The sequence below is a fragment of the Mastigoproctus giganteus genome, chromosome 3 (genome assembly GCF_048544385.1).
Source record: "Mastigoproctus giganteus isolate SK-2022 chromosome 3, ASM4854438v1, whole genome shotgun sequence".
Classification (NCBI taxonomy): Eukaryota; Metazoa; Arthropoda; class Arachnida; order Uropygi; family Thelyphonidae; genus Mastigoproctus; species Mastigoproctus giganteus.
Window position 1 is genome coordinate 67,361,710 of NC_143577.1, and position 26,624 is coordinate 67,388,333.

At 36.7% G+C, this 26,624-nt stretch overlaps 1 protein-coding gene across 1 annotated transcript in view; it reads right to left on the reverse strand.

Annotated features, from left to right (window-relative positions):
• Positions 1–26,624, reverse strand: part of LOC150088059 (centrosomal protein of 135 kDa-like) — a 507,662-nt gene that overhangs the window by 299,405 nt on the left and 181,633 nt on the right. The window contains exon 9 of the mRNA XM_090369998.1: positions 11,954–12,235. Coding sequence (XP_090226124.1) covers positions 11,954–12,235 — 282 coding nt within the window. The remainder of the gene's footprint in view (positions 1–11,953; positions 12,236–26,624) is intronic.

Consider the following 26,624-nt stretch of genomic DNA (forward strand, 5'->3'; position numbering starts at 1 on the left):
ACCTATGTCAACAGGATACACTGCCTTAGATTTTATTAACTAAAAGCATAATCCCTCCACCCCTGCTGTCTCTCCTTTCTGTATACAGGTGACCCCGCTTAACGCTGATAATTCATTCTGTAAAAACAGAGCGCTAAGTGAATCCGCGCTAAGCGAGCGCTCCATTCCCATAAGGTAACATGTATTTGTGAGTTGTGGTCGGTACCATAGGATATTTCCTAATCAATAATAAATGGTAGTGAAAAGACGCACAAATATCAGTCAAAATATTTCATATTCAAATATTTGTACATATAAAATATTCTGCATTACATATGTATATAATTATGTGGTAACTACTTACGTATCAAAATTAAACTTCCAATTCCATTTAAAATCATGAATTTAATTGATCTAAATTGATTTAATTTAATTGATGAATTTAATCATGAAAAATGTGTCAATTTTGGGTTGAACTTTGGCCCTCTTCCAAATAAACTAAAAGGGATATTAATTTTAAATCTCCTGCAGCGTTACCACCCAACAATAAAGTCAACCGGTCCTTCGCCGCTTTGAAATCTGGAATACTTTTTTCTTCTTTCAATATGAAACTTCTTCTAGGCATTCGTTTCCGCAAAAGTCCTGGTTCATCTATGTTAAAAACTTGTTGAGAAGTATAACACATAATACCCCTCTTCAATAATTTTAACAAGTTCTTTTTTGAAAGTTTCGGCTCCTTCTGCACTTGCGGCTTCTCCCTGGATTTTAAATCTATTCAACCAGCCCTTATTAGTTTTAAATAGTTCCACATTTTTTTTTTTTTTTTTAGGTGAGTTTTCTTCAGATCATGATATTGGCTAATATCTCTCTCTCTCTCTCTCTCTCTCTCTCTCTCTCTCTCTCTTTTTAATAATATTTAACTTAACTGAATTCTGCATTGGATATTATCTTCAATAAAATTAGTTAAAGTCTTTCCATTTCAATCCTAATAGCCGGCCTAGCCCTAGTTGCTTGCAGTGGAACAGCTATCTTTCCCACTGCTAAAATTAATTCTTTATTTTTTTTTATAATTGTTTTTACAGTTAAACTTGCAAGTCCTAAATTATGGCACACATCCCCTTGTCTTTGACCGGAATCTATTCGCTTCAAAACATCTAATTTAATTTTCAAATTCAGTCTTTTTCTTACATTTATAGTCTTCGTACTGCGCTCAGACGTTTTTGCTTTTTCATTCTTATCAGCCATTATTAACTCTTCGAAAATGTACCTGTAACTGTGTTGGTTGCATTAATTATGATACAATGTTCAAGTAAACTGTCCGTTTCGCACGATGTCCAATATGGTACTGAGTGATGACTAGACTTCGGATAAATGCATATAATGCAAATATTACAACCGATATACTTGATAATTTTTTAAAATGTTGATCTCTGAACTACGTAACAAGTCACTGTACTGCAATTAAATTAGCGTGCGAGAAAATTTCACTGAGTGTGGGAAAATTTCTCACATTTTTGCTATTCATTTTCAAGCTATCGACTCCATCAAATGAAACGATTTTGTTAAATATGCCAAAAATGCAATCTGTAAAAGAGCGTTATAGTGACCTGTGACAGCATTCAGATCACTATAACACTCAGATATGGGTTATAATATAAGAACAGTGTTATAGCGAATCAGCGTAAAGCGAACCGCGTTATAACGGGGGCCTGCTGTACATGAAATTATAGAGAAAAGAGACCACTGCCTTATACAAGGGATTATCCTCTTGTATAAGGCAATGGTCAGGCCACACCTTGAGTACTGCTTACAGGTTTGGAGGCCTCATTTTAGGAAGGAGTAGTTGCTAGTACGAGTACAGAGAAGGGCTACAAGATTAGTGGCCGACCGGGCTAGCCGAGTGGGTAAAGTACCTGCCCGGCAACCCAAAGGTCGCGGGTTCGATTCCCGCCTCGGGCTTGGATCAAAGTACTGCAAAAACCTTGGGAGGTGCAATATGGCCACAGAAGCCGATGCGCCAACAACTACCAAATCAATCAATCAATCAACAAGATTAGTGTGAGGAATAAAGGGGTGCTCTTACCAAGAGAGGCTTAAGTTCTGCAAATTTCGTGCCTGGAGACTAGGCACCTGCGATGTGATCTGATTGAGGTGTATAAAGCCTTGAATGGTTTGAGCAAGCTCAATGCTGATGGGATACTTCCACTTGCTTAGATTAAGAACCTGAGGGGGCATAGATTCAAACTGAGGAAAGACAATTCTAGAATAGATGTGCCTTTAGCGAGCGGGTAGTTGATTGGTGGAACAGACTTCCATCTGTTGTTGTTTGATAGCTTAAATAAATTTAAGGCTGAACTAGACAAACATTTGGAGTGACCAGGTGGGTGAAATGAGAAGGGGTTTTTTTTTTGTTTTTTTTTGGCTGATGCCATATAAACTTGCTTTTTTGTATCATATGCCTCAACTAATGTTAATGCTAATGAAAACCAATGGTAGGGGCATTGGTGTACATGGATTTATACATGCACTGGTTCTTGCTTAGTTACCCCAACACAACCCATGTATTTCCTTGTACCATGATATACAGCAAGCCTTGAAAGCTCCAGTATCTTGCTTTCTGGACTGCTGCATGTTCCAATAGAAGCAGTGCAAGAATCACTTTCACTTCTGGCTAATGTTAATCTATTAGTTTGTGTATTCCACCCCTCCAAAAGCTAGTAGTTTTGTGATCCACCTTACACTGCCTCGATAGCATCAACAAATATTCTTTCACCCTTTCTATTTAAGCGTATCTCATCAGTGTAGAAGCAGTTCCTCCTGTTACCAAGCACAGACCACGCTGAGAAAAATTCTACTCCACAAACTTTGCACAATTTCTCAACAGCCAAAGTGATTAACAAGGCTCTTATCATGTTTGTTAGTTTGTTATTTGGTTTTTAGGAGCATTAGCAACTAAGGCCATATTGCTCCGGGATATGCGGCGGTCATTCCCTGACCTTTCCGCATCCTCCGTATTTGGTGGTGACGGGCTCGAACCCCAGTCTCATCAAGAAGAGTGTGCTATGCACTGCTGCTCCTTCCCACCTGGCTACGGAGGCGCCTGACTCTTATCATGTACTCCCTCCTATTGTGTTTGGGCAGAATTGCAGACACTTTCAAATTTAACCCTAACCCTTGACTTTTTCTCAAATTGCTCTGTAATTGTTAACTAATTCTCCAGATCTCCTACCTTTAACGTCATTAATGCCAACACGTATAACAATATCACCTTTGATGCCATTAAAAGATGAGTCTGCAACATCATCAACTTTTCCCATAGCAGACATACCCTGGTGTTAATCGACCTATTCATTTTGTACAATATATTTCCCATTTACCTAATCTATAATGAACAAATAGAGTCACTAACAATATCCACCCCCTGTGGGACCAGTGGATTCTGCCATGGGAGTTGTCATTGTGTCGCCTGATGCACAAGTGCAAGATCTGGCATTGAGGTGGGCAGCTTTGAGCTTGATGGGTCCCACACCTTAATTCCTTTGAGGGCATCCACCCTGTTCTTCAAGCTCTCAATAATGCTAATCAGAGTGCTGAGGTGATGCTAAATATCCTTCCTCTCTCTACATCAAACAAACGCAAAGACATCACCTTTGGCTGTATCGTGTTTATCATGGTCCTTTCCAGATTGATCCACAAACATCAAACAAGTACTACATTTCATGAGGCCATGTTTTGGAGAACAACTGCCCCCCCCCCCCCTCTGTTCTTCCTCAAGTTACAGGACTCCAGCTACTTTGAGCTCTTTGCTGCTTTAAGGCATGATTTCTGTTTAATATATCCATCATAAATAAATAATCAACCTGAACAAAATGTGTGCAAAATATGAGAAGTTTTTCATTGTCCTAATACATAGTATGAATCAGAGCTCTAATACTCAATACGTTCTACGTTGATATTAATATTTGTGAAATAATAAGAGGACTTTACCTCAATATAATACGTAGAACACTTCCGTATGATACTCTCCAGAAATTAAAATGAAAAAATCGAAAACTTACATTAGAGTAAAAAATAAATTATTAAAAACCAATTTAACACAATTTAAATCAATTTAACACAATTAAAATTTAAAAAGAATCTAATGAAAATATTCAAAACGATTTTCCTTCCTGAAGCTGACAACACTTTTCGACTGTATGTTGTGATCACAGGAATGTAAATTACCAAATAAGGTTGAACCTGAAACTTAAATAGTGATTATTTGTCTTCATGTATGCGTGTAAAGTTCCATGCATCGTAGATCAAATATGGCCGCTGAACATTAACAGAATTCTGTGTAATTTAATTTCTACGGTTTCTGCAATTAATAGTCGCGTATAATTATGTTGAACATTAAGTATTTTGGCCTCGTTAAATAAAAAAGTATGTTTTTCTTTAATGGCATGAAAGGCTAATTCTGACGCTGCTGAAAGAGAAGCACGAACTGAGGTTTCATGTTGATTTACAAGAATATTCAGAGAAAATTGCGTCAAACCTTGGTAGGACGAGTCGCAATCACCGCAAGAAATGGATACCAGATCATTAATTTGTGTTGCGAACGCAGAAAGAACTGAGAGATTGTTCAGTATAGTGTGTAATTTCCGTATTGGCCTGGCCACAATTTTAAATTCAGTATCTTTAAAGAATCTATTAAGATGTTTGTTTTTTTTTTTTTTTTTTTTTTGATTTGGTAGTTGTTGGCGCATCGGCTTCTGTGGCCATATTGCACCTCCCAAGGTTTTTGCAGTACTTTGATCCAAGCCCGAGGCGGGAATTGAACCCGCGACCTTTGGGTTGCCGGGCAGGTACTTTACCCACTCGGCTAGCCCGGTCGGCTTAAGCTGTTTGTGCCACTGTTCAATATATGGAACAGAAATAAAGTATTTTTGATATTACTATTGTTGGTTGGTGTAGTATTTTGTATTCTGTCCTTAGCCTGTACCCTAATTCAGTTTATTGTGGCAAGGGGATAACCCCTATTTAAGAACCTGCTAGTTAATATTTGTATTTCTGAGCCCAAAGCAGATTCCGTCATTGAATATTTTTAGGCATTTAAAAATTAATTAAAGATAATCGATCTTTTGTAGGTGAACAGGTGATAGCTATTATAATGTAGAAGCATACCAGTGTTTGTAGGTTTTCGATAGATGCTAAATTGGATTTTATTCGAGTCCCGAGTACACGTGAAATTTATTACGTTTAATGACTTTGTATCCGTATCCTCCCTTTCCAATGTAAATTTGAGTCTAGAATGAATATTATTAAATGAATGTAAAATGTCTTGGATAGCACTGCTATCAGTAATAACTAGAACATCATCTAAATACCTCCCATAGTATGTGATACAGGGTCAAAAAGGTGTCAAATGTATATGCTCAATCATTGAGAGATAGATCTCTGACATTAAGCTACTCAGGCTCGAACCCATTGGCAATCCAAAAATTTGTTTGTACACCTTGTCTCGAAAGGTGATGTAGTTGGCCTCAACTAACAGTTTAATTAAGTGAAAAATTTCCTTAATAGGTAGCTTCATATAATTAATCGGTATAGAGTTTTTATTTAACATATCCCAAATAATATCTAATGTGCATTCAACGTTTACATTCGTATATAACGAGATAACATCTAGTGAGAATAAATTGTCATTGTTGCCAAGTCTAAAGTCTTTAAGATTATTAAATAATGTATCGTAGTTCTTAATCCGAAATTGTATTACCTGTCTAAAGGGTTTTATAATGCTATATACATATGTGGCTAAGGATGAAAATGCGAGTTCTTGTAGGAAACAATAGGTCGAATAGGAAATCCAGTCGTGTAATTTTACCTGCCCACAAAGTGCAGGAATATTGTATGTTCTGGCCTTCAGTTCCTTTAACTGGGCGATAATAATGTAGTCGTTTTTTCGATACGTTTTATTCTATTGATTGACCAAATTGGTCAATCAAACAGTGCCAGGTCTACTTCAAGATAAGTGGAGGTATCTGAAACAAATGAATCTAACTTATTAATATAATCAGGTTTATCTAGTATTACCACTGTATCTCCTTTATCTGCCTCTGTATAATAATGTCCTTATTTCCCCGAAGTTCTCGTAAAGCTGAACTGTCATGTTTACTCAATTTAGAAAGTCGCGTTTCTTTTATGTTATTCACTACTTGGTTAACTTGTTGAATAAATAAATCTTTTTGTGGAACATTACAAAGTCCAAATTCAATATCAATTACACATTGTTTTTAGGTAGTTTTCAAGGTGGTAAATTATAATTTAGTCCTTTGGATAAAAGTGATATCTGGTCCTGCGACGTACACGAGGAAAGATTTGTAACCTGTTGATATGTCGGTTCGTTGAATACTGGGTGAGGGGGTGTTTGTGGCCTAGCTGACATATTCTGTGGTAGTACATTGTGTGTCTGTGAGGGGGGGGGGGTTGTCACCCAACTCGTATGTACTTGGTCGCAAGACCGCGACAATGTGTTAGAATTTGCATGAACGTGTCTTGACCTATCCGATAATGTTTGCAATTTATTAACGTGTCTTTTTTTTTTATTTCTGAGGCTTGTGCTTCCCATCGAAAATCTATGGAGGTCTTCAATACAGACCAATCGTTCAGATGTAGATAATATTTTAATTTATCACGAAGCTTCCTAACCTGGGAAAGGTATTTTTGTTTATTCAAATATCGAGATTTTAAGGCAAGCTTAACAATATTACGTGATGTGGCCAGTGTTAGTTGTTTTATGCCGGAAATTTTCTGATTTAAATTAACCCTGGAAAACTTCGGAACAATGTTGTTTTGAAGGCAATATTTTAGAAAAGAAATATGGTAACTTTGGGCTGAGTATCTTAGTGTTGATTTAATGTAATTTTGCACCAAGCCATTCAAAAAAATCCCCCATAATTGTGTGTATTGATAGGTTACACCTAGAGAGACAGGAAGTGAATGAAATAGTCAATAAGAGTTCAAAAAATGAATTAGATAGTATGAATCAGAGCTGTTATACTCAATACGTTCTACGGTGATATTAATATTTGTGAAATAATAAGAGGACTTTACCTCAATATAGTATGTAGAACACTTTTGTATGATACTCTTCAGAAATTAAAACGAAAAAATCGAAAACTTACATTAGAGTGAAAAATAAATAATTAAAAACCAATTTAACACAATTAAAAATCAATTAAAAATCAATTTAACGCAATTAAAAATTAAAAAGAATCTTAACGAAAATATTCAAAACGATTTTCCTTCCTGAAGCTGACAACGCTTTTCGACCGTATGTCGTGATCACAGGAATGAAAATTACCGAATAGGGTTGAACCTGAAACTTATATTCTTTAAAGATACCGAATTTAAAATTGTGGCCACGCCAATACGGAAATTACACACTAAACTGAACGAGAGCTTGGTTCTTTCCGCGTTCGCAACACAAATTAATGATCTGGTATACAACATTTCTTGCGGTGATTGCGACTCGTCTTACCTAGGTTCGACGAGATTTTCTCTGATTATTCTTGTAAATCAACATGAAACCTCAGTTCATGCTTCTCGTTCAGCAGCATCAGAATTAGCCTTTCATGCCATTAACGAAAAACATACTTTTTTATTTAACGAGGCCAAAATACTTAATGTTCAACGTAATTATACGCGACTATTAATTGCAGAAACCATAGAAATTAAATTACACAGAATTCTGTTAATGTTCGACGGCCATATTTGATTTCCAATGTGTAGGCCTTTACGTGCATGCATGAAGGTCAAATAATCACTATTTAAGTTTCAGGTTCAACCTTATTTGGTAATTTTTATTCCTGTGATCACGACATACAGTCGAAAAGCAATGTCAGCTTCAGGAAGAAAATCGTTTTGAATATATTCGTTAGATTCTTTTTAATTTTTAATTGCATTAAATTGATTTTTAATTGTGTTAAATTGATTTAAATTGATTTTTAATTATTTATATTTTTACTCTAATGTAAGTTTTCGATTTTTTCAATTTAATTTCTGGAGAGTATCATACGGAAGTGTTCTACGTACTATATTGAGGTAAACTCCTCTTATTATTTTACAAATTGTCCTAATACATAAAGCTTTTGCATATCAAAAAAGCTCACATCTGGTGAGTATGGGCTTGGCACACCCAGGGTCCTGAGCTGGATATCATCATTCTTCTCTTTCTTGGTGATTCCCTTCTACTTTTGACTCTCTCTCTCTCTCTCTCTCTCTCTCTCTCTCTCTCTCTCTCAGGGTTACTCGGGAACATTTTTTTTTTTTTTTTTTTTTTTTTTCCTGGTGCAGCATAAGCCTCAGGCTTCCTTGCATCATATGGATATTAATAATAATAATAATAATAATAAAGCTTTCACTTTTTACAAAGAATTCTGCTAAAATTCACTAAAATTTTATTCCTAGCAAAGCCCTAATTTTCTGAATTTTAATACCTAATTAGAATCTAATATTTAATATGATATCGATATCTGAATTCATTTGGTTCAAAAAATAATACTTCTTGCTTTTCTCACTGGAATTGTTTTTTTCTATTTTAAGTAATACACCAGTAACCTCACTGTTTAATAACTACATACAAACAACAAAAATCTATAATGAACGATTTATCGAGCATTATGGAGTGAAGAATACTTTGAATGAAAATAACAAATATGGGTACTTGAAAAAAACAATACAAACTTTAAATAAAATTTGGGATAAAAAATAAATTTTTCATAACTATAAAAGGTGCAAGATTCCCATGTAATTTTAAGTGAAACAAGAAAAGTTAACATGTATGCATGTAACTCTATTTGCTATTAGGACTTTTGTAATCAGTTTATTGTCGTGCATTAATAATTTCAATTTCCTTACTGATCTTAATTTTTTTTCTTTTTCACTAATAATATATATAGAATAATACCTTAAAAGTCTTCTAGCTTTTATTATTTAGAAATTTCCAGATGAGCTATTTTTTGATTTTTCCATTACTTTTCTTAATTTGGGAGTGGAATTATATACTCCCATACAGCGTTTCTCACCAATTTTTGCTGATTATGCAATATTTTCTATTAATATCTCAATTTATTACAGGTTCTAGTTACCTGTTTGTTCAGAATCAGTGATACTCCACTACAGTTTATAGCCACTGTCGGTTTAACAACTGGCTTGCAAAATTCTTGAAAATTTAACAATCAGCTCGAGCAAGCCGATTGATATATTTTCAAGAGTTTTGCAAGCCAGTTGTTAAACCGACAGTGGCTATAAACTGTAGAGCGGCGTGCACTTCAATCCACAATGGCTAGCAGCATTTCAGTAGCAAGTTTGTATATGGATGACATGGAAAATCCAGCCAGGGCAAGCTTATTTCAGCACTCTTTGTGCTCCCCTTCCTGCATCCGTTCCCTATACGGTAGCTTGTGTAGGGATTATTCACTGCTAGCAATTTTACAGAAATATTATTTCCAATGGAAAGTTGCTAGGAAGGCCTTCATCCTACAGTGGATTGAATATGGCTGATGATGATGACGATTATTTCCAACAAACATTCACTTAATACTGCCTGGGCCACTTCTTAAAGTAATGACATTCCCATGCTCGATGCCTGTCAAAGATTTCATGTTTCTAGATTTGTCGTGAAATTGATAAGGTCATTACCCTAAAAATAAGCAACCCAGGCAAAATTAAGCAGATTGGGATGCAACTCCATTTGTCAAATCATGGTTGAATTGCAACCATAGATTGGATGTGGATACAAGAGCTCAGCAAAAGTCAACAAAAATATTTTGTGAGAATCAATTGGCTAGATGGAAATTACAATAAAAAAATGAATATTTTACTATTGTTTGAAATTTTTGTATTCCAGATTGTAAGTCACATTAATAAATACATACATATTTTTTGCCTTGTTTTATTTTTAAAAAGCCAGTTGTTAAAATTTAAAAGAACACCACTGCTTAACATCCAACCGATGCAAGTAATGCCATGTTCTTTTCTAGTTAGTTGGAGTACATAAATATTCCTCACCTAGCAAATCTAATAAGGGTAGTATCCCTGTACTTACAGGGCTCTAAAATTTGGCTCATTGTATCCACATGTGTATTTTTCAGAATTACTGCACTTTTTTTTTGTCATGCATATTTCTGTAATGCAAAACCAGATGATAACAGACAGACATGGAATATATCAAAAAGGGATAAAAAAAAAATAAATAAATAAATAAAAAAAGAGAGAGAAATTTCAAACAATGAGAAATAGGTTAAAGTATGTAAATTCTAATGAATGAAAAATTTGATTCAACAGAAAAGAGAAAAATCAAATTTCATAAAAAAATAAATTTAATAAACAAATTAATAAAAATAAAAACAAATTAATAAAAAAATAAACAAATAGCAGATGCCACATGACTAGATGTGTTCCATTTTAGGAGTATGATGATAGCGGATTAAAGTTAATTCAGCACTGAGAACATTCAAAATTGCTGCAAGTTATTTAATTTTCCCCTGAAACAACACATGCACCTCCCAATGTACCTAATCTAGCTTTAAGTGGCAGCCAATAAAAATCTGATTTATTTAAATGTAGAATGTATCACATTGAAGGGCAAGTTTATTAGGTATCCCTGAACTAGTAACAAATAGTATCTCCTTTAGCCCCTAGAACATCTTCTGGTTGTTAGGACATTGACTCCACAAGGTGCAGAAAGTGCCTGCAGAGATGATAGCCCATGAAGCCTTAGCTGCATCTCACTGTTGCCTCAGACTAAATGACAGCAAATCCTTGGCATGAACAACTAATTGCATTTTATCCAAATGATGCTCGAAATCTCATTCATAAGATTTAATGAATGAGAATGAGCAGTGCCTTGTGATAGGGCACATTATGCTGCTAGAAGTAAACATGGCAAGATAGATGAACTGTGAGCATGTGGGATACATTTAGCATGCAACAATATTCAAGTAGCTGTGTTGCAATCAGAATTGATACACTGGTATCAGAAGACCTAATAAGTCCCTTGAAAACAATCCCCACATCAGCACAATTCCGCAACTAGCTTGCAATGGTGTGGCTGAATCTATGGGTCTATCATGTGATGGCATGATAGGCCTGCAGATTCACACTGCTGTTGCCATACCCTGTTCAACATGGAAAACTTTTTTCCACTCCTCAAATGTTCAGTGATAGTGTTTCCTGTGATCACTGTATCTGTAGCTGCTTGTTTTTAGTTGATAAGAATGGAACTTGGTAAGGCCATTTCCTGCTACACCATCCAATGCATTTTATGTTCCAATACTCCATTTGACCAACTCTGGCCTGTCTGTTAAACTGCCCAATTCTTTTTCCCTCCATCTGCCTATAACACTGTTGGCAGAATGGTTTCTGTTTTTGGTGAACCATTCTCAGTACACGCTAGTGTAATGAATATTCAACAGATGTAGTGTCTCTGTACATCTGGTGCTCAAAATTGCACTTGTCACCATTATCATACCATGCTCAAAGTCAGTTAGGTCATTCTGTTAGTCCTTTCTCTTGCTAAATTGTATGAATACACACTACCCTCAGTATCTTACTGCCTACTTATGTTGCCTGATACAGACACGACATCAATCCTGAGAGTGCTTGCATTATGGACATATATCTAAAAAAGTGATCACTCACAATGTAAATTATCAAACAAACGTTTGGAGTACTGGGTGGGGGGAAGATGTATGAAAAATGCACAAAAACAGACAAAACTGTTCTTCGAGTCAAGAACAAAATTGTTGATTTTCTTTCATAAAATTTTAACTATTCATTAAGAAAATTAGTGAAATAAGATTTCTACAAAAGCAATATACACAATACACTAACCTGAATGTTGATAATGTGATATTACTGCTGAAATAAACTTTATGATTTTAATGAAGTTAACAGACATGCATGTAAGAAGGTGAGGAAGAGAAAAACTCACCTTTTCCTTTTCAACAACCAACATATTTGAAATCTCATTAAATCTTTTATTTTTATCTTCTATTGCAAGTTCTTCTACATTTTTTCTATTCTCAGCTTGTACCATCTCGTCATATCTTTCTTTATAGAAGTCCCTTTCCTCTTCTAACAGTTTAATTACAGCAGATTCATTAAACTGTTTATGATTTTCCTTGCTACTTTTACTAGACACATCATTAGTGCTTTTAGTAGTAAGTTTGTTTCTTACCTTAACAGCAGTCTTACTTGAATACTTATCTTGGTTCTGAAAAACAAAGCTATTTTTCATTAAACAAAAAAATTACATATATTCCTTTCAAATACTACAAATTTCTACATATGTCTTTTAAAATATTAAAAAAAAAAAAAAAAAAAACATTAAGAACATAAGACTGTTACAGTCAAATGGAAAAATTCAAATATGCAAAATAAAAATAAATTTATTTACTTGACAATTTTAACTACTTTGCAGGTTGCAACACAAACTTTATTCGAGAAAGTGAAACAAGAAAGGAACAGATCCACATTTTCGTTAAAACCCCAAAAATTCAAAGTGGGTGCATAGATAGGATACACTTAAATAGAAGCAGTGCAAGAATATTCACTGACGCTATTAAGGCAGTATTAGGAGGGTCGGAAAATTGATAGCTTGGGGGTTTGCACAGAGTAGATTGACTAGAGCCACGTGCAGTGCTTTTTTGGGGACAGTACGCAACAGTACTGCATACCATCACCCCTTGATTAACAGTGACATGTGACATTTCAATGCTGTACACTTTGAAATTTGTAACGTTCTGTAAATTTTTTTTCAAATGTTTACTTACTTTTCAAAGCTTAAATTTATTTAACTAAATTTGCATTTTTCACTGTTAAGATATTTTCTATATAAAACTTTATAACCATTTTTAAAATTCTATAACATGTTTACATTTTTATTTTTTAAATTGTACAGTGTGCACATAACTAATTAACCATTCTGATGTGAGCCCCTGGCCTTTGGCCATGATGGGACAATTGCAACTTCACTTAAATCTATGTATATTGTATTAATTTAGTTGCAATAAAGATTTTCTCTCTCTCTAAATTACTCAGTCGGACCTCTGTTTAACGAACTCCTTTTATAGTGAATTTTTTAAAAATTTCCCTTAGAAATTACGTTTAAAATAGTTTCAGTTGAGCAAAGAAAATTTTCATATAACGAATGGCTTAGGAGAGACTTGACTGTGTACACACTGTTTGCACTTCTGGCCTTCAGGCAATTGAGGAAATTAGTGCTGCTGCTAAAGCAAGAATTGAGAGAGCTAAAGGGATTACCATTCTACAACCTAGAAAAACCTATCCAACAACCTGTCCCACATACGGAAAAGTCACGCTGGTCAACAGTGAGCAGATCGAGGGGTATTCCCAATGGGCTCTAGTTCACCTTCTACTGCAGTGGTGTCCAACCTTTTCCCATACAGGGGCCATATTCAAAGTTAGAATTCTTTCGGGGGCCACACTGAATGATTTGAGAAAAATTAGTGTGTTACATTTTCCATATCTTGTTACATGTAAAAGGAAGTTTCTGTTTTCATCTCACTGTTTTTTATTTTCAGGCTTAAAAAATGCAAATTCCCAATTCTTTTATGTGTAACAAATCTATGTCACTAATTTATTTTTTAGATTCTATTAAAATTATAAAAATATGACTTTTTGTTTTTCAAAAAAATACTCCAATTTCTAGGCAAGTTGATATATCTCTTTTGGGGATTACCCTGACTTCTAATCTCTCTTGGCACATGCACATTACAAATATTGCTTCCTCTGCATCTAAAAAACTTGGTTTTCTCTTTCGCTCTCGGCATCTCCGTAGCCAGGTGGGCAGGAGCAGCAGCAGTGCGTAGCACACACTTCTTGATTAGACCGGAGTTCAAGCCCGTGAGCCACCAAATACGGAAAGGTCAGGGAATGACCACCGCATATCCCTGGAGCAATATGGCCTTAGTTGTTAATGCTCCTAAAAACCAAATAATAACAATAATAAAATAATAATCGCTCTCGGCATTACTTTTCTTCCAAACAGCTGTTCACTCTGTACAAATCGCAAATCTGCCTAATATGGAATATTGTTCCCACATCTGGGCAGTGCCCCCAAAACCTCTCTCAGGCTTCTAGATTCCATTCAGAAAAGGGCAGTTAGGTTAATTAATGACTCCTCTCTAACAGAGAGTCTCTCCACTCACTGTCTCACAGATGTACTGTTTCTGCTGCATACCTTTTCTACAGATACTTCCATGGGCACTGTTCATAATTCTCACTCTCTCTTTTAAAGCAGTCCGAATACGTGCTGCCACCAGCCAACATCCATTTACTGTCCAACTTCAAACTCACAGAACCAACTTTTCATCTTCCTCGTTTATTCATTCAACTGCTGTTTTCTGGAACAATCTTCCTTCATATGTATTTCCTAAAAATTACTGTCTAAAGAAGTTCAAGTCTAATGTCAACAAATATCTTCTTTCATCTTTTCAACCTCCAACCCAAGCACGGTACCAAGTACTATAGGTTCTAATACCTCTCGTGTTTGGGGTTTTCATAAAAAAAAAAAAAATCTACTACTTATTTTTTAAACATTTATTTATTTTTATAAACTTGAATAATAAATTTATGCATAATAAACTGTGTGTTAATATATTTAATTTGTCGTTCTTATTCCAAAAACATTACTACTAAGTAACAATATCAGGAAATAAGTTTTTAGAGTACTGTACTTTTCATATTTTTTAATTTTCAATTTTTCCTGATAGCAAAGAATGAGCACCTATTTTTTTTACAAAAAAAAGCACTGACCACAGGTATAAATGAAAGTGATTCTTCACTGCTTCTACTGAAACATACAGCAGCCTGAATAGAAAGGTATCAGGGATTTCAAGCCTTGCAAGTAAATACATGGGCTGCATTAGGGTAACTAAGAGTAAGAACAGGTGCATGTATACTTGCATATACACTAATACTAGGAGCATAGTAAATAAATTTGATGAACTTGAAGTACGGATTAAGTCTTCAAATGCAGACATTGTGGGAATATCAGAGATGGTATGATTCAGACATAAAGGATCAGAATTTGAATATGGGAATGTGTACAGAAAGGACAGACAGGACAGGAGGAGGGATGGGGTTATGGTGCTCTTATATTTAATATACTGTTATATAAGAATCATATTAAATCCAAAGCAGTGCATCCAGTCAATATGAGTGGGCCAGTGAAATGTTGGGTAGTCACAGTTTGGTGTGACAAAAGCATAGGGAAAACAAAAATGAGATAAGGAATTGTTATAGACCTAAAAGGCTATGTATGAGAAAGCATTGGCTAAGAGAGCAAAGAATGAGGACAAGAAATTTTTCATGTAGGTGAATACAAGGAAGAAACAAGTGAATCAGATTGGACCCTTGTGCATGGGTGTGGGAAAGTCTTAGACAACCCAGCTGATGTTGCAAATGAACTGAACAGGTACTTTTCACTTGTCATTACTGAAGAAAAACCCTTTATGGTGAAAAGAGGCTGTGCAAGTGAGGTTGAACCATATGAAATTAGTGATGTTGTAATTACAGATGACTGTTTATTAGAAAAACCTTTTTGCATAAACGCAAGTAAGGCTCCCAGAGTTGATGGCATATACCCTGTAGTGAAAGTGTGAAGGAGTATACTGAACTGCTGAGGTTAATTATGAGGGCATCTTTGGACTCAAGGGTATTACTTTGAATCAGAGAAGTGCCAATGCATTGCCAATACATAAAAGCGGTTCTAAGACTGAAGTGGGTAACTACAGACTGTTTAGTTTGACTTTAGTGGTAGGGAAAAATCTTGGAGACAGTGATTAAGAGTGCAATCCAGGAGCACTGGATTGCACTCTTAATCACTGTCTCCAAGATTATGGTATGGCATTCTGAAGGGCATACAACATGGCTTTGTTAAGAGTAAATCATGCTTAACTAAATTTAGTAGGCTATTTTGACAAAATTACTCATGAGCCGGATTTAGGGAATAATTTTGACATAGTTTATTTGGATTTTAGCAAAGCATTTGACTCATATCATGAGAGGTTGCTGTATAAGCTTGAATAACAACTTGGGATTGCTGGTAATATTCTAAGATAGATTGCTTGGTGGCTGCAGGGCAGAAGGCAGAGGGTTGTGATTAATGGATATTCTTCAGATTGGTGTAGTGGGGAGTTCCGAAGGATCAGTTATTGGACCATTATTTTTTTTCTCATTTTCATAAATGATGTCAACAAAGGGATATAGAAGGCATGATGTCAAAATTTACATATGATGTAAAGATTAGCAGCATTATTAATGATCAGTGCCAAGAAGTGCTCCTTCAGGATGACTTGAACAGATTTCAAAGATGGTATGCCATTACACAGAGAAGTGACAGCTATGTTTTAATGCTGCTAAATGCAAGGTCTTACACTTGGGGAATAGCATCCACAAATAAATAATGCACTTGGTAGAGCTGAATTAAAAACAGTGGAGGAGGAAAGGGATCTGGGAATTATAATATGGGCAGATATGAAGTATTCTGAACAGTGTTAAATAGGCAGCCAAGTAAGCCCATGGTGTCCTATCAATGATTTATCAAATGCTATCCTGTAGAGATAGGAAGGTCATAATCAAACTATATAAGGCAATTTTAAGATCATATTTGGAATACAGTGTTGAAGTATTCCAAATAACATCCTTGTGATGGAGACCTCATCTGAATAAAGACTGAGCGTCTTGAAAGGATCAAAAGAAGGGCAACTCGAATAGTGAAATTGGGACAAGGATGACCGTGTGAGGAAAGACTCCAATTACGTGGGCTACAGAGCTTGGCAACCAGGCACCTGAGAGGTGACTTAATTGAGATTTATAAGGCTCTAAGAAGGATTAGTAAAATAAATGAAGGTGGAATTCTCACTATTCTAAACAATTCCAAAACTATGGGTCATAAATTCAAATTACAGGGTTTGAGGTTTAGATTGGATTGCTGGAAGTTTCTTTTAGCCAGCGAGTCAAGCTGCCTGACAGTTTAAACAAATTCAAAGGTCTACTGGATACTTACCTGTGCGAGGAGGGAAGCATAAAGATTTGTGTTTTCTTATCTACTTGGATGGGGTAAAATTAGCACAGTGTGCTAATTTTTTCTCTTTTTTCTTTTCTTTTTTTTTTTTTGCTAGTGCAGTAGAAGCCTATGGCATCCTTTCACTATATGGCAAATACTATTACTACTAATGACTGTGTGAATACATTAGCAGAGGCAATTGATGCAAGAAATCAAGCTTATGCAGCATGAGCCAAAAAAAAAAAAAAAAAAAAAAAATGCTTTCACTTCACCCCTCTGTTCTTTCGAAATACCTGTCCAGCTGAGCCTTAAACTTATTTAGCTATCAACTTCCACGACAAGGGATAGAAGTCTGTTCCACCTACCAACCACCCGCTGGCTAAAGGCAAATTTCCGCACGTCTATTCTACATCTGTCTTTCCTCAATTTGAATTTATGCCCTCTCAGGTGATTATTCTGAGCAAGAGGAAGAATCCCATCAGCATTGAGCATGCTCAAACCATTCAAGGCCTAATACACCTCTATCAGGTCACCTCGCTTGTGCCTAGTCTACAGACACTGTAATTTGCAGAACTTAGATCTTTCTTCATAAGAGCACTCCTTTGTTCCATTCACTAATCTTGTTGCCCTTCTCTGTACTCGTTCCAGCATCTCTACATCCTTCTTGAAATGAGGCCTCCAGACCTGTATACAGTACTCTAGGTGTGGCCTGACCATTGCCTTATACAAGGGAATAATCACCTCCTTATCCCTGCCAGAAAAATTCCTTTATATCATTGACAATACACCATGAGCTACTCTTGCAGCCCGTCTGCACTGCTCAGAAAACTTCATATCTGCCTGCACAACCACCCCGAGGTCCCTTTCATTTTCTTCCACTGTAGTACCACGGAGTTGATACGTTGCTCTGGGGTTGCTGTTTCCCATATGTAGTACTTTACATTTGTCAATGTTAAATTTCATTTTCAACCTCTCAGCCCATCTGCTAAACCTTTCCAGATCCTGTTGCAACGGCATAGTGTCCGTAGTGTCCTTGACAACCCTGCCAACCTTCGTATTGTCTGCAAACTTGGGCATTAAGCTTGATATACCATCATCAATATCATTTATAATTACAGAAAACAATAATGGACCCTATACTGAACCCTGAGGGACTCCACTAATAACATTAGTTCATGATGAGCGGTGTCCATTGATTACCACTCTCTGTCTTCTCCCCGTCAACCACCCCTTTTTATCCATAGCAGCAATTTGCCTCCAATGCCACACTGCTCCAAATTGTGCAGCATTCTTCCATGTGCAACAGTATCAAAAGCCTTTCTAAGATCCAAGTATATAATATCAAAGTTATTACCAGCATTCAGTTCTTTTGTGACTGCATCATAGTATCAAATCAAATTGGTCGGGCAAGACTTCCCCTTAACAAAACCATGCTGTGTCCGAGCTATAACTGAAGTCTTGTCTAGATGATCCTGCAGTGTTTCTTTAACCAGTGCCTCCATTAATTTTCCTGGAACAGAAGTTAAACTCACAGGTCTATAATTACTTGTGTCATCCTTTGATCCTCCTTTGTGAATTGGGGTCACATTTGCACATCTCCAGTCTGTGGGTACCTCCCCTGAGTCCAAAGAAGCTCTCATAATTATGGCTAAGGGTTTGCTTACTTCCTTTGCTGCTTCCTTTAATATAACTGGATAGATCACATCCACCCCAGGTGCCTTTCTTGTGATTATCTTCAACAATTTCTCCTCCACTTTACTCAGTTATTACAAGATTATCTAGCTTACTGCCAGAGTTGAATACACCTCTGGCATTCCCCTCGCTGAATAACTCCTCATGTGTGAATATCGATGCAAAATATTCATGTAGTTTGTTAGCTACCTGAGCAGGATCATCAACAGTTGACCCATCGATATCAAGTGGACCAATCTGATTCATCCCCTTCCTTCTAGAGTTTACATAAGTAAAGAACTCTTTGCTGTTTTTCTTTACATCCCTTGCCAAAGATTTCTCGTAATCTGCCTTCGCCTGCCTAATCTCCTTTGTAACTTGGTTACAGATCCACTTGTATCTATCATAGGCTTCTGTGTCACGTGTTATTTTGTATGTATCCCACGCATTTTTCTTCTCTGCCATATGTCTCATTAGTTCATCTGAAATCCATTTAGGCCTAAACCTTGAACAATATTTCTTAGTTGGTATGTAAAACCTAGTAGCTTTCAAGATAAGTTCTTTGAATGCTTCCCATTTTGAATTTGCTGTTGGTAACATCATCAGTTGGTCCCACTGTATAGAATTTAAATACAGTCTCAGTCCATCGTAGTAGCCTTTACGAAAGCAATAACCCTCTTCTCTTTACCCCTAATGGTAGTTACCCCTTTGAGTAAATCCCACTTCAGCACACTGTAATCACTGTCACCTAGTGGTTCATTTATCTGCAGATTCTTAATGCATGAAGAATCACTACTGATAATCAAATCAAGAGTATTACTCCCTCTAGTTGTCTCCCGAACATGCTGATGTAGAAAACAATCATCCAATAAATCCACAAAAGCTTTGCTAGTGTGTGAGTGACCAGCCCCCAAATTCCAGTCAATATCTGGGAAATTAAAATCCCTCATTATAAGACTCTCTGATTTACTGGCCCACTCTATTTCCCTGTACAGTTTCTTATTATACTCATCAGAGTCATTAGGCCTATAGCACACTCCTACTCTCAATTTTGATCTCCCAATGCCTATGTGACACCAAACTGACTCAATACTGCACTGTCCAGCGATGTCAACTGGCTTCACTTCCTTGGATTTTATGTGTTTCTTAACTAATAGCATAACCCCTCCTCCCTTCCTAACCTGTCTATCCTTTCTGTAGATGTTGTACTCCCCAAATTCAAGTTCTGCATTCCTTATATCTGTGTGCCACCACGTCTCTGATATCCCAACAATATCTGCCTTGGATGTTTTGAGCAATACCTCAAATTCATCAAATTTATTTATTAAATTCCTAGCATTGGTGTACACGCAAGTATACATGCACCTGTTTCTATTCTTAGCTACCCAAACACAACAAACCATGTGTTTACTTGTACGGCAATGACTCCCAGCAGTCTCTGAAATATCCTGCATCTTGTTTTTCAGGCTTCTGCTCATTCCAATAGAAGCAGTGCAAGAATCTCTTTCACCTCTGCCAGTGGCTACTGTTAATCTATTAGTCTTTGTCACCCCCCCCCCCCCGAGCTAGCAGTTTTCCGACCCACCTAACACTGCCTCGATAGCATCAGCAAATATTCTTGCACCCTTTCTACTGAAGTGTATCCCATCCCTGGAAGCAGTCTCTCCTGTTAACAAGTACAGTCCAGGCTGAAAAAAATTCTATCCCTTGATCATTACCATTGTAAATAGCCTTTATGTATCATCATCATCATCATTGTAAATAGCCTTTATGTATCATCATCATCATCATCATTGTCTATTAGTTGCTTTAAACTGTACACTATGTATACTGCTACCTTTTAGTGGCGGATAGAGGAAACCCTGGAGCCCGCAAAACTTTAATAATACTTTGAATACCGGATCTTGTGTTACACTTGAATATATATATTATTAACACGGATATTACGATTACAAACTTTTTTAAACATGCTATGTCTAAAATTACATGTACGGCATCTAGTTCTATAGCAGTTCATTATAATTTATTGGCTGTACTTACTTATTTGTAGTGTAAATATGATACGCTGAATTAATATGAATTTCTAGTTATATATAGACCCAATGGTACCAGAGTGACTTTTGTCAACATCAAATTGCAAATCAATATTATAAATTTTGGTTTAGAAACTTTCAGTAGATTAAATTTCATTATTTACTAACTATAAATGCTTAACAAGTTAACTTACATTCTTTCAATTTCAAAACTTTTGCATAAATTTGGAAACATGTATGAAAGCACTCAAAAAAACAACTGAGCTAACCAGAGACATTTTATATTACTACTTAATATTAATAAACGATTATTAGAAAACTAGGCCCAAGCAATAATAGACAAATGGTCAAAGCTTCAATAATCACAGAAACAGAAACGTGCCAGACATACACAATCAAACAACATATTGTAAAACAGTAACACAGAACAGTTATTACACAAGAAACAGAGTAAGCCAGTAAATCAGAATGTCTTATAATAGGGGATTTTAACTTTGAAGGTATTGATGGGAACTTAATACACTCCCACACTTGCAAGACTTTTGTGGATTTATTGGATGACTCTTTTCTATAGTAGCATATTAGAAAAGCAACAAGAGAAAGCAATACTCTTGATCTCATTAGCAGTAGTAATTCTTCATGCATTAAGAACTCACAGGTAAAAGATACTTTGGGTGACAGTGATCACAGTGTGCTAATGTATTTACTTAAAGACAACTATTGTGAAGGGTAAATGGAAGTGCTTTTGCAAGGATGACTGCAGTCTCGCACGGATTTTAAATACTATACAGTGGGACAATCTGATAAAGAACAGCAAATTCCAAATGGAAAACATTCAGGGAAGTAATCATAGAAGCTACTAAGCTTTTCACACGAAGTAAGAAATACTATTCCAGGCTTAATAGAAGTCAGATGAACTGATCAGACTTGTGGCAGAAAACAAAAATGCATATGATGCATATAAATTATTAGGTGATACAAAAATTTATGGTAGATATAAACTAGTCTGTAATCAAGTCACAAAGGAGGTTAGGCAAGCTAAAGCAGATTATGAGAGGTCTCTGGCAAAGAATGCCAAGAAATGCAGCAAAGACTTCTTTACTTACATTAATAGTAGAAAGAAGGGGTGAAAGCATATTGGTCCACTTGATATCGATGGTTTGACTGTTGATGATTGTGCTCAGGTGGCTGACAAACTGAATAGATATTCTGCATCTACATCGATGTACAAGGGTTTCTGAAAAGTAAGGTAACACATTTTTTCTCTCGATGATGTTTAATAATACGAAATTGAAATTACACACCAACAAATAAGTGAACATGCACTACTTCTCCACAATGTCTCCAGTTTTATTGATGCACTTGTCCCAACGATGAATCAGTTTATCAATACCTGTACTGAAGAAATCAATACCCACAAGCAGTAACCAACATTGCCCCACCTGATGAACTTCCTCATCCGTGGTGAAATGCTTTCCTGAAAGGTGTTTTTTTCAGAGGGCTGAACAAATGGAAGTCTGAAGGTGCTAAGTCTGGGCTGTAGGATGGATGTGACAGTTTCCCAATGATTACGGCACAACCACTCACGAGTGGTGTGGGCAGCATGTGGAGTTGCGTTGTCGTGCAACAAAATCACGCCGCTTGTCAGAAGTCCTGTGTTGAATGGTGGCTTTCGGTTTTTCCAATGTTGCACAGTAAAGCTGTGCATTGATTGTTCCTCCCTTTGGAAAGAAATCCACCAACAGAATGTCTTGGCAATCCCAGAACACTGTGGCCATGACTTTTTGGACACTGGGAACAGTTTTGAATTTTTTGTGCACAGGAGATTGTGGATGTTTCCAGGTCATGGAGTCTTGTTTGCTCTCCAGGGTAAAGTGATGAACCCACGTTTCGTCTGCTGTGACTATGCGAGCAAGAAAATCCTCTCCTTCATTGCTGTATCGCAACAGGTTCTCCAGACACATCCCCATGCATTTTGCTTTGTCCTCCTCTGACAATTGTTGGGGCACCCAGTGGCAGCACATCTTTCAAAAGACAAGGACATTGTGAACAATTTTGTGAACAGTTGCCTTACTCACATTCACTATTTGTGCAATTTCACTCACCTGTTTTCAAGAACAGTGCCCTTACCTTAATGTGCGAAATGTTGTCTTCTGTCTTGCTCGATGAAAGCCTGCCTGCCCGATGTCGATCTTCAATGTCAACACCGCCCGCTTTAAATTCATTGCACTATAAACACACCTGCTTCTTTGTCATCACCTTTTCGCCATACACAGCAACCAGTTCATAGTGAATATCACTTGGTGAAGACCCTTTTGCTTGCAAAAAGCAAATAACTTTACGAACACCTGTTTTGGACCACACTCGCACAGTAGCTGCCATTTTGCACTGGAATCTGCTGTGAGGTGACAGTACCGCACTGCACTGGCAGTCTTTTTGAGCATTATTAACGGGTCTATCTGTCCACCACATTTCATCTCATTCCCTTTCACCGTTATTAAGAAAAATACGTGTTACCTTACTTTTCGGAAACCCCCTCATACGTGAAGTTCTTTAGGGAGGCAATACCAGAAATTCATCAAACTCTAACAGGGAGCTTAATGATTTTGAGATAACTGAGAGAAAAGTGGAAGAAAATTTGAAGCTTAACATAAAAAGGCACTTGGGGTTATTTGGATCTATCCAATTATATTAAGGGAAGCAGCAAAGGAGATAAGCAAATAATTAGCCATAATTACAAGAGAATCTTTGGATTCAGGGGATGTCCCTATGGACTGGAGATGTGCTAATGTATCTCCAATTCACAAGGGGGAGGCCAAAAGACAACTTGAGTAATTACTAACTTGTTAGCTTAACTTCTGTCTCAGGGAAAATTATGGAGTTTCAAGTTAAAAAAAGTAATGCAGGACTATCTAGATAGGAGTGCAGACTAATTCAGTCACAGCATGGATTTATTAAAGGTCAATTTTGTGTGACCAAATTAAATGGATACTACTATTATGCAGTAAAAAAGGAACTGGATGCAAAAAATAATTTTGATATCATATACTTAGATTTCAGGAAACCTTTGATATTGCTGCACATAAAATATTGCTGTACAAATTGGAGCAGTGCGGCATTAAGGGCCCCCTTATCATCCTCTTATCAGTAGTTGGAGAAGACAGAGGGTGGTTATTAACAAACACTGCTTGTCAGTGACTAGTGTTATCAGTGATGTCTTCAAGGTTTAGTGTTGGACCCATTGTTGTTTTGTATATTTATTAATGATATTGATGAAGGTATATCCAGCTTAATGTCTAAGTGTTAATACGATACAAAGGCTACAGAATGGTAAAATGACAGTAATTAGTATATGGTACTGCAACAGATCTAAAATAAAAGGCTGACAGACTTGGGAATGGCAATTAGTTTAACAGACACTGACAAATGCAAGGTACTGCATATGGATTAACATAGCTATGTGGTACTACTCAGTTAGTGGTAAATTAGAAAGACCTGGGGGTTATTATACAGTCAGAAGTTCTGTGAGCAGTGTAGACAAGCTTTCGGGAAAGCTCATGGGATTTTGTCTATGATATACAGGAACTTTGACAGCAGGGATAAGCAAGTAATAAGCTCATTGTATAAGGCAACAGTTAAGTTGTATCTTGAGCATACTGCACACAGGTCTACCTTATTTTAAGTAGGGTGTAGATCTGCTGGAATGGGTGCAGAGAAGGAAAACAAGATTAGCAAAGGGAACAAAAATGCTCTTACCTAGAAAGGCTTCAGTTTGTTTGTTTGTTTGTTTGTTATTTGGTTTTTAGGAGCATTAGCAACTAAGGCTATATTGCTCCAGGAATATGCGGTGGTCATTCCCTTGACCTTTCCGCATCCTCCGTATTTGGTGGTGACGGGCTCGAACCCCGGTCTAATCAAGAAGCGTGTGCTACGCACTGCTGCTCCTTCCCACCTGGCTACGGAGGCGCCCAAGGCTTCAGTTATACAAATTGCAGCGTCTGGAAACTAGGCACCTGCAATGTGATTTGATTGAGGTGGTTAAGGCTTTGAATGGATTGAGCAAGCTCAATGCTGATGGTATTCATCCTATTGCTCAAAGTACACGTGTGATGGGGGCGTAAATTCAAATCAAAGAAGGATGGTTGCACGATAGCTATACAGAAGTGTTTGCCTTCGGTAAGCAGGTGGTTGATTTCAGGAACAAACTTCCATATGTTGTTGTGGAGGTGGGTGAGCAGTTTTAATAAATTCAAGGAAAAAATAGATAAATTACAGGAAGGGATGCACAGGTGATATGTGGGTTTTTTTTTGGTTTTTTTTTTGGCTCTTGCTTTATAAGTTTGTTTTCTTGTATCATTTGCCCCTACTACTACTATTACTAATGTACCATGGCTTATTAACACAGTAGCCAAAGAAAGGGCATTAGCCATATTAACACATCCAACAAAGAAAGGAAATAGCCTCAGTGTTTGTTTTAGCACAGTAAAGGAGCGATTCTCCTGGAGTTCAAGCAACATGGAACAACAAATAGCCAGACATTATGAACCCAAGATGGTTTATTTCTGTGCTTCTATGTCAGCACAGAAATACAACATATCACACAGTTTGAATCAAACTCAGAGCTTGTTGCAGTGATTCATTTGGGAAGTTTAGAGTCATCCTGTACAGTCCAGACTCCCACCTCCCAATAATCACTTGTTCGGGTCATTGAAGAAACACCTTGGAGGTTAAAAAGGTGTTGGAGGATTACTAATGTGGGAAATGCAGTTCATTTATGGTTCAATCAAATAAGAACCTGATTTTGACAGAAACAATATATAAGTAAAAATTTACATTTATACTCATAATACTTGTAAATATATCTCATACTCATAAAGTAAGGCATTCATCCTGTCTAATATTAATTAAACTTTAAATAGGTTGGGTAAACTAAATGCTGATGGCATCCTTTTGAGCAAATAATGTTTTGTTCTTTTTTTTTGTGGATGATTCTATATAATCTTTCTTCCTTGCATCATCTTGTGACTACTAATGTTATCACTATTCCTTTATCCTCTTCCCCTTTCTCTAGAATTAATCAAAATCCCCGGGGGCTTACATCTGGTGAGTATGGGCTTGGCAAACCCAGGGTCCTGAGCTGGATATCATCATTCTTCTCTTTCTTGGTGGTTCCTTTCTACTTCTCTCTCTGTCTCTCTCTCTCAGGGTAACTCGGGAAATTTCTTTTTTTTGGCTGGTGCAGCATAAGCCTCAGGCTTCCTTGTACCATGTGGCTAATAATAATAATAATAATAATAATAAAAAGAATCACTAGAACTGAATGGGGGTGAAAAGGAAAAACTGGCCATCTTATATTCCAGTGTCTTTGTCCTAATGTATGATGCCGACAGTGTCCGGTTCTTGCAGAAAGACCAGGGTGTTATCAAAAAAAAAAAAAAAAAAACCAGAAGTCCTTGCAGCCTTCTATATTTCTTAGATTTACCAGGGCTTAGAGAATGATGCCCACTTCGGCTCTGCCAGTACAACCAACCCAGACACTCATCTCCAGGATCAGTGCTCTACTGATGGATCAAGAGCACTTATTTCTGGCTGATCATCAAAACTATGAGTACTTCTCTGAATTTGCTTGAGGTCTTCATCATCAGGAATTTCAATATACAGCAGCAGCTACTTCACACACTTGCCACCAGTGACTTAATTTTCTTCTCACTCTGACTGCTTTCCTGAGGTTCTGTCTGCTGACATTGAGGCTCCTGGTAGTAGTTGGCTGGTTGGTTAATTTAATTTTTCAAATGGAACGTTGGCTGCTTGGGCCATAATGCATCAAGTAAAAATAAAGACAGTAATAAATGTTTGGTAACCTATAA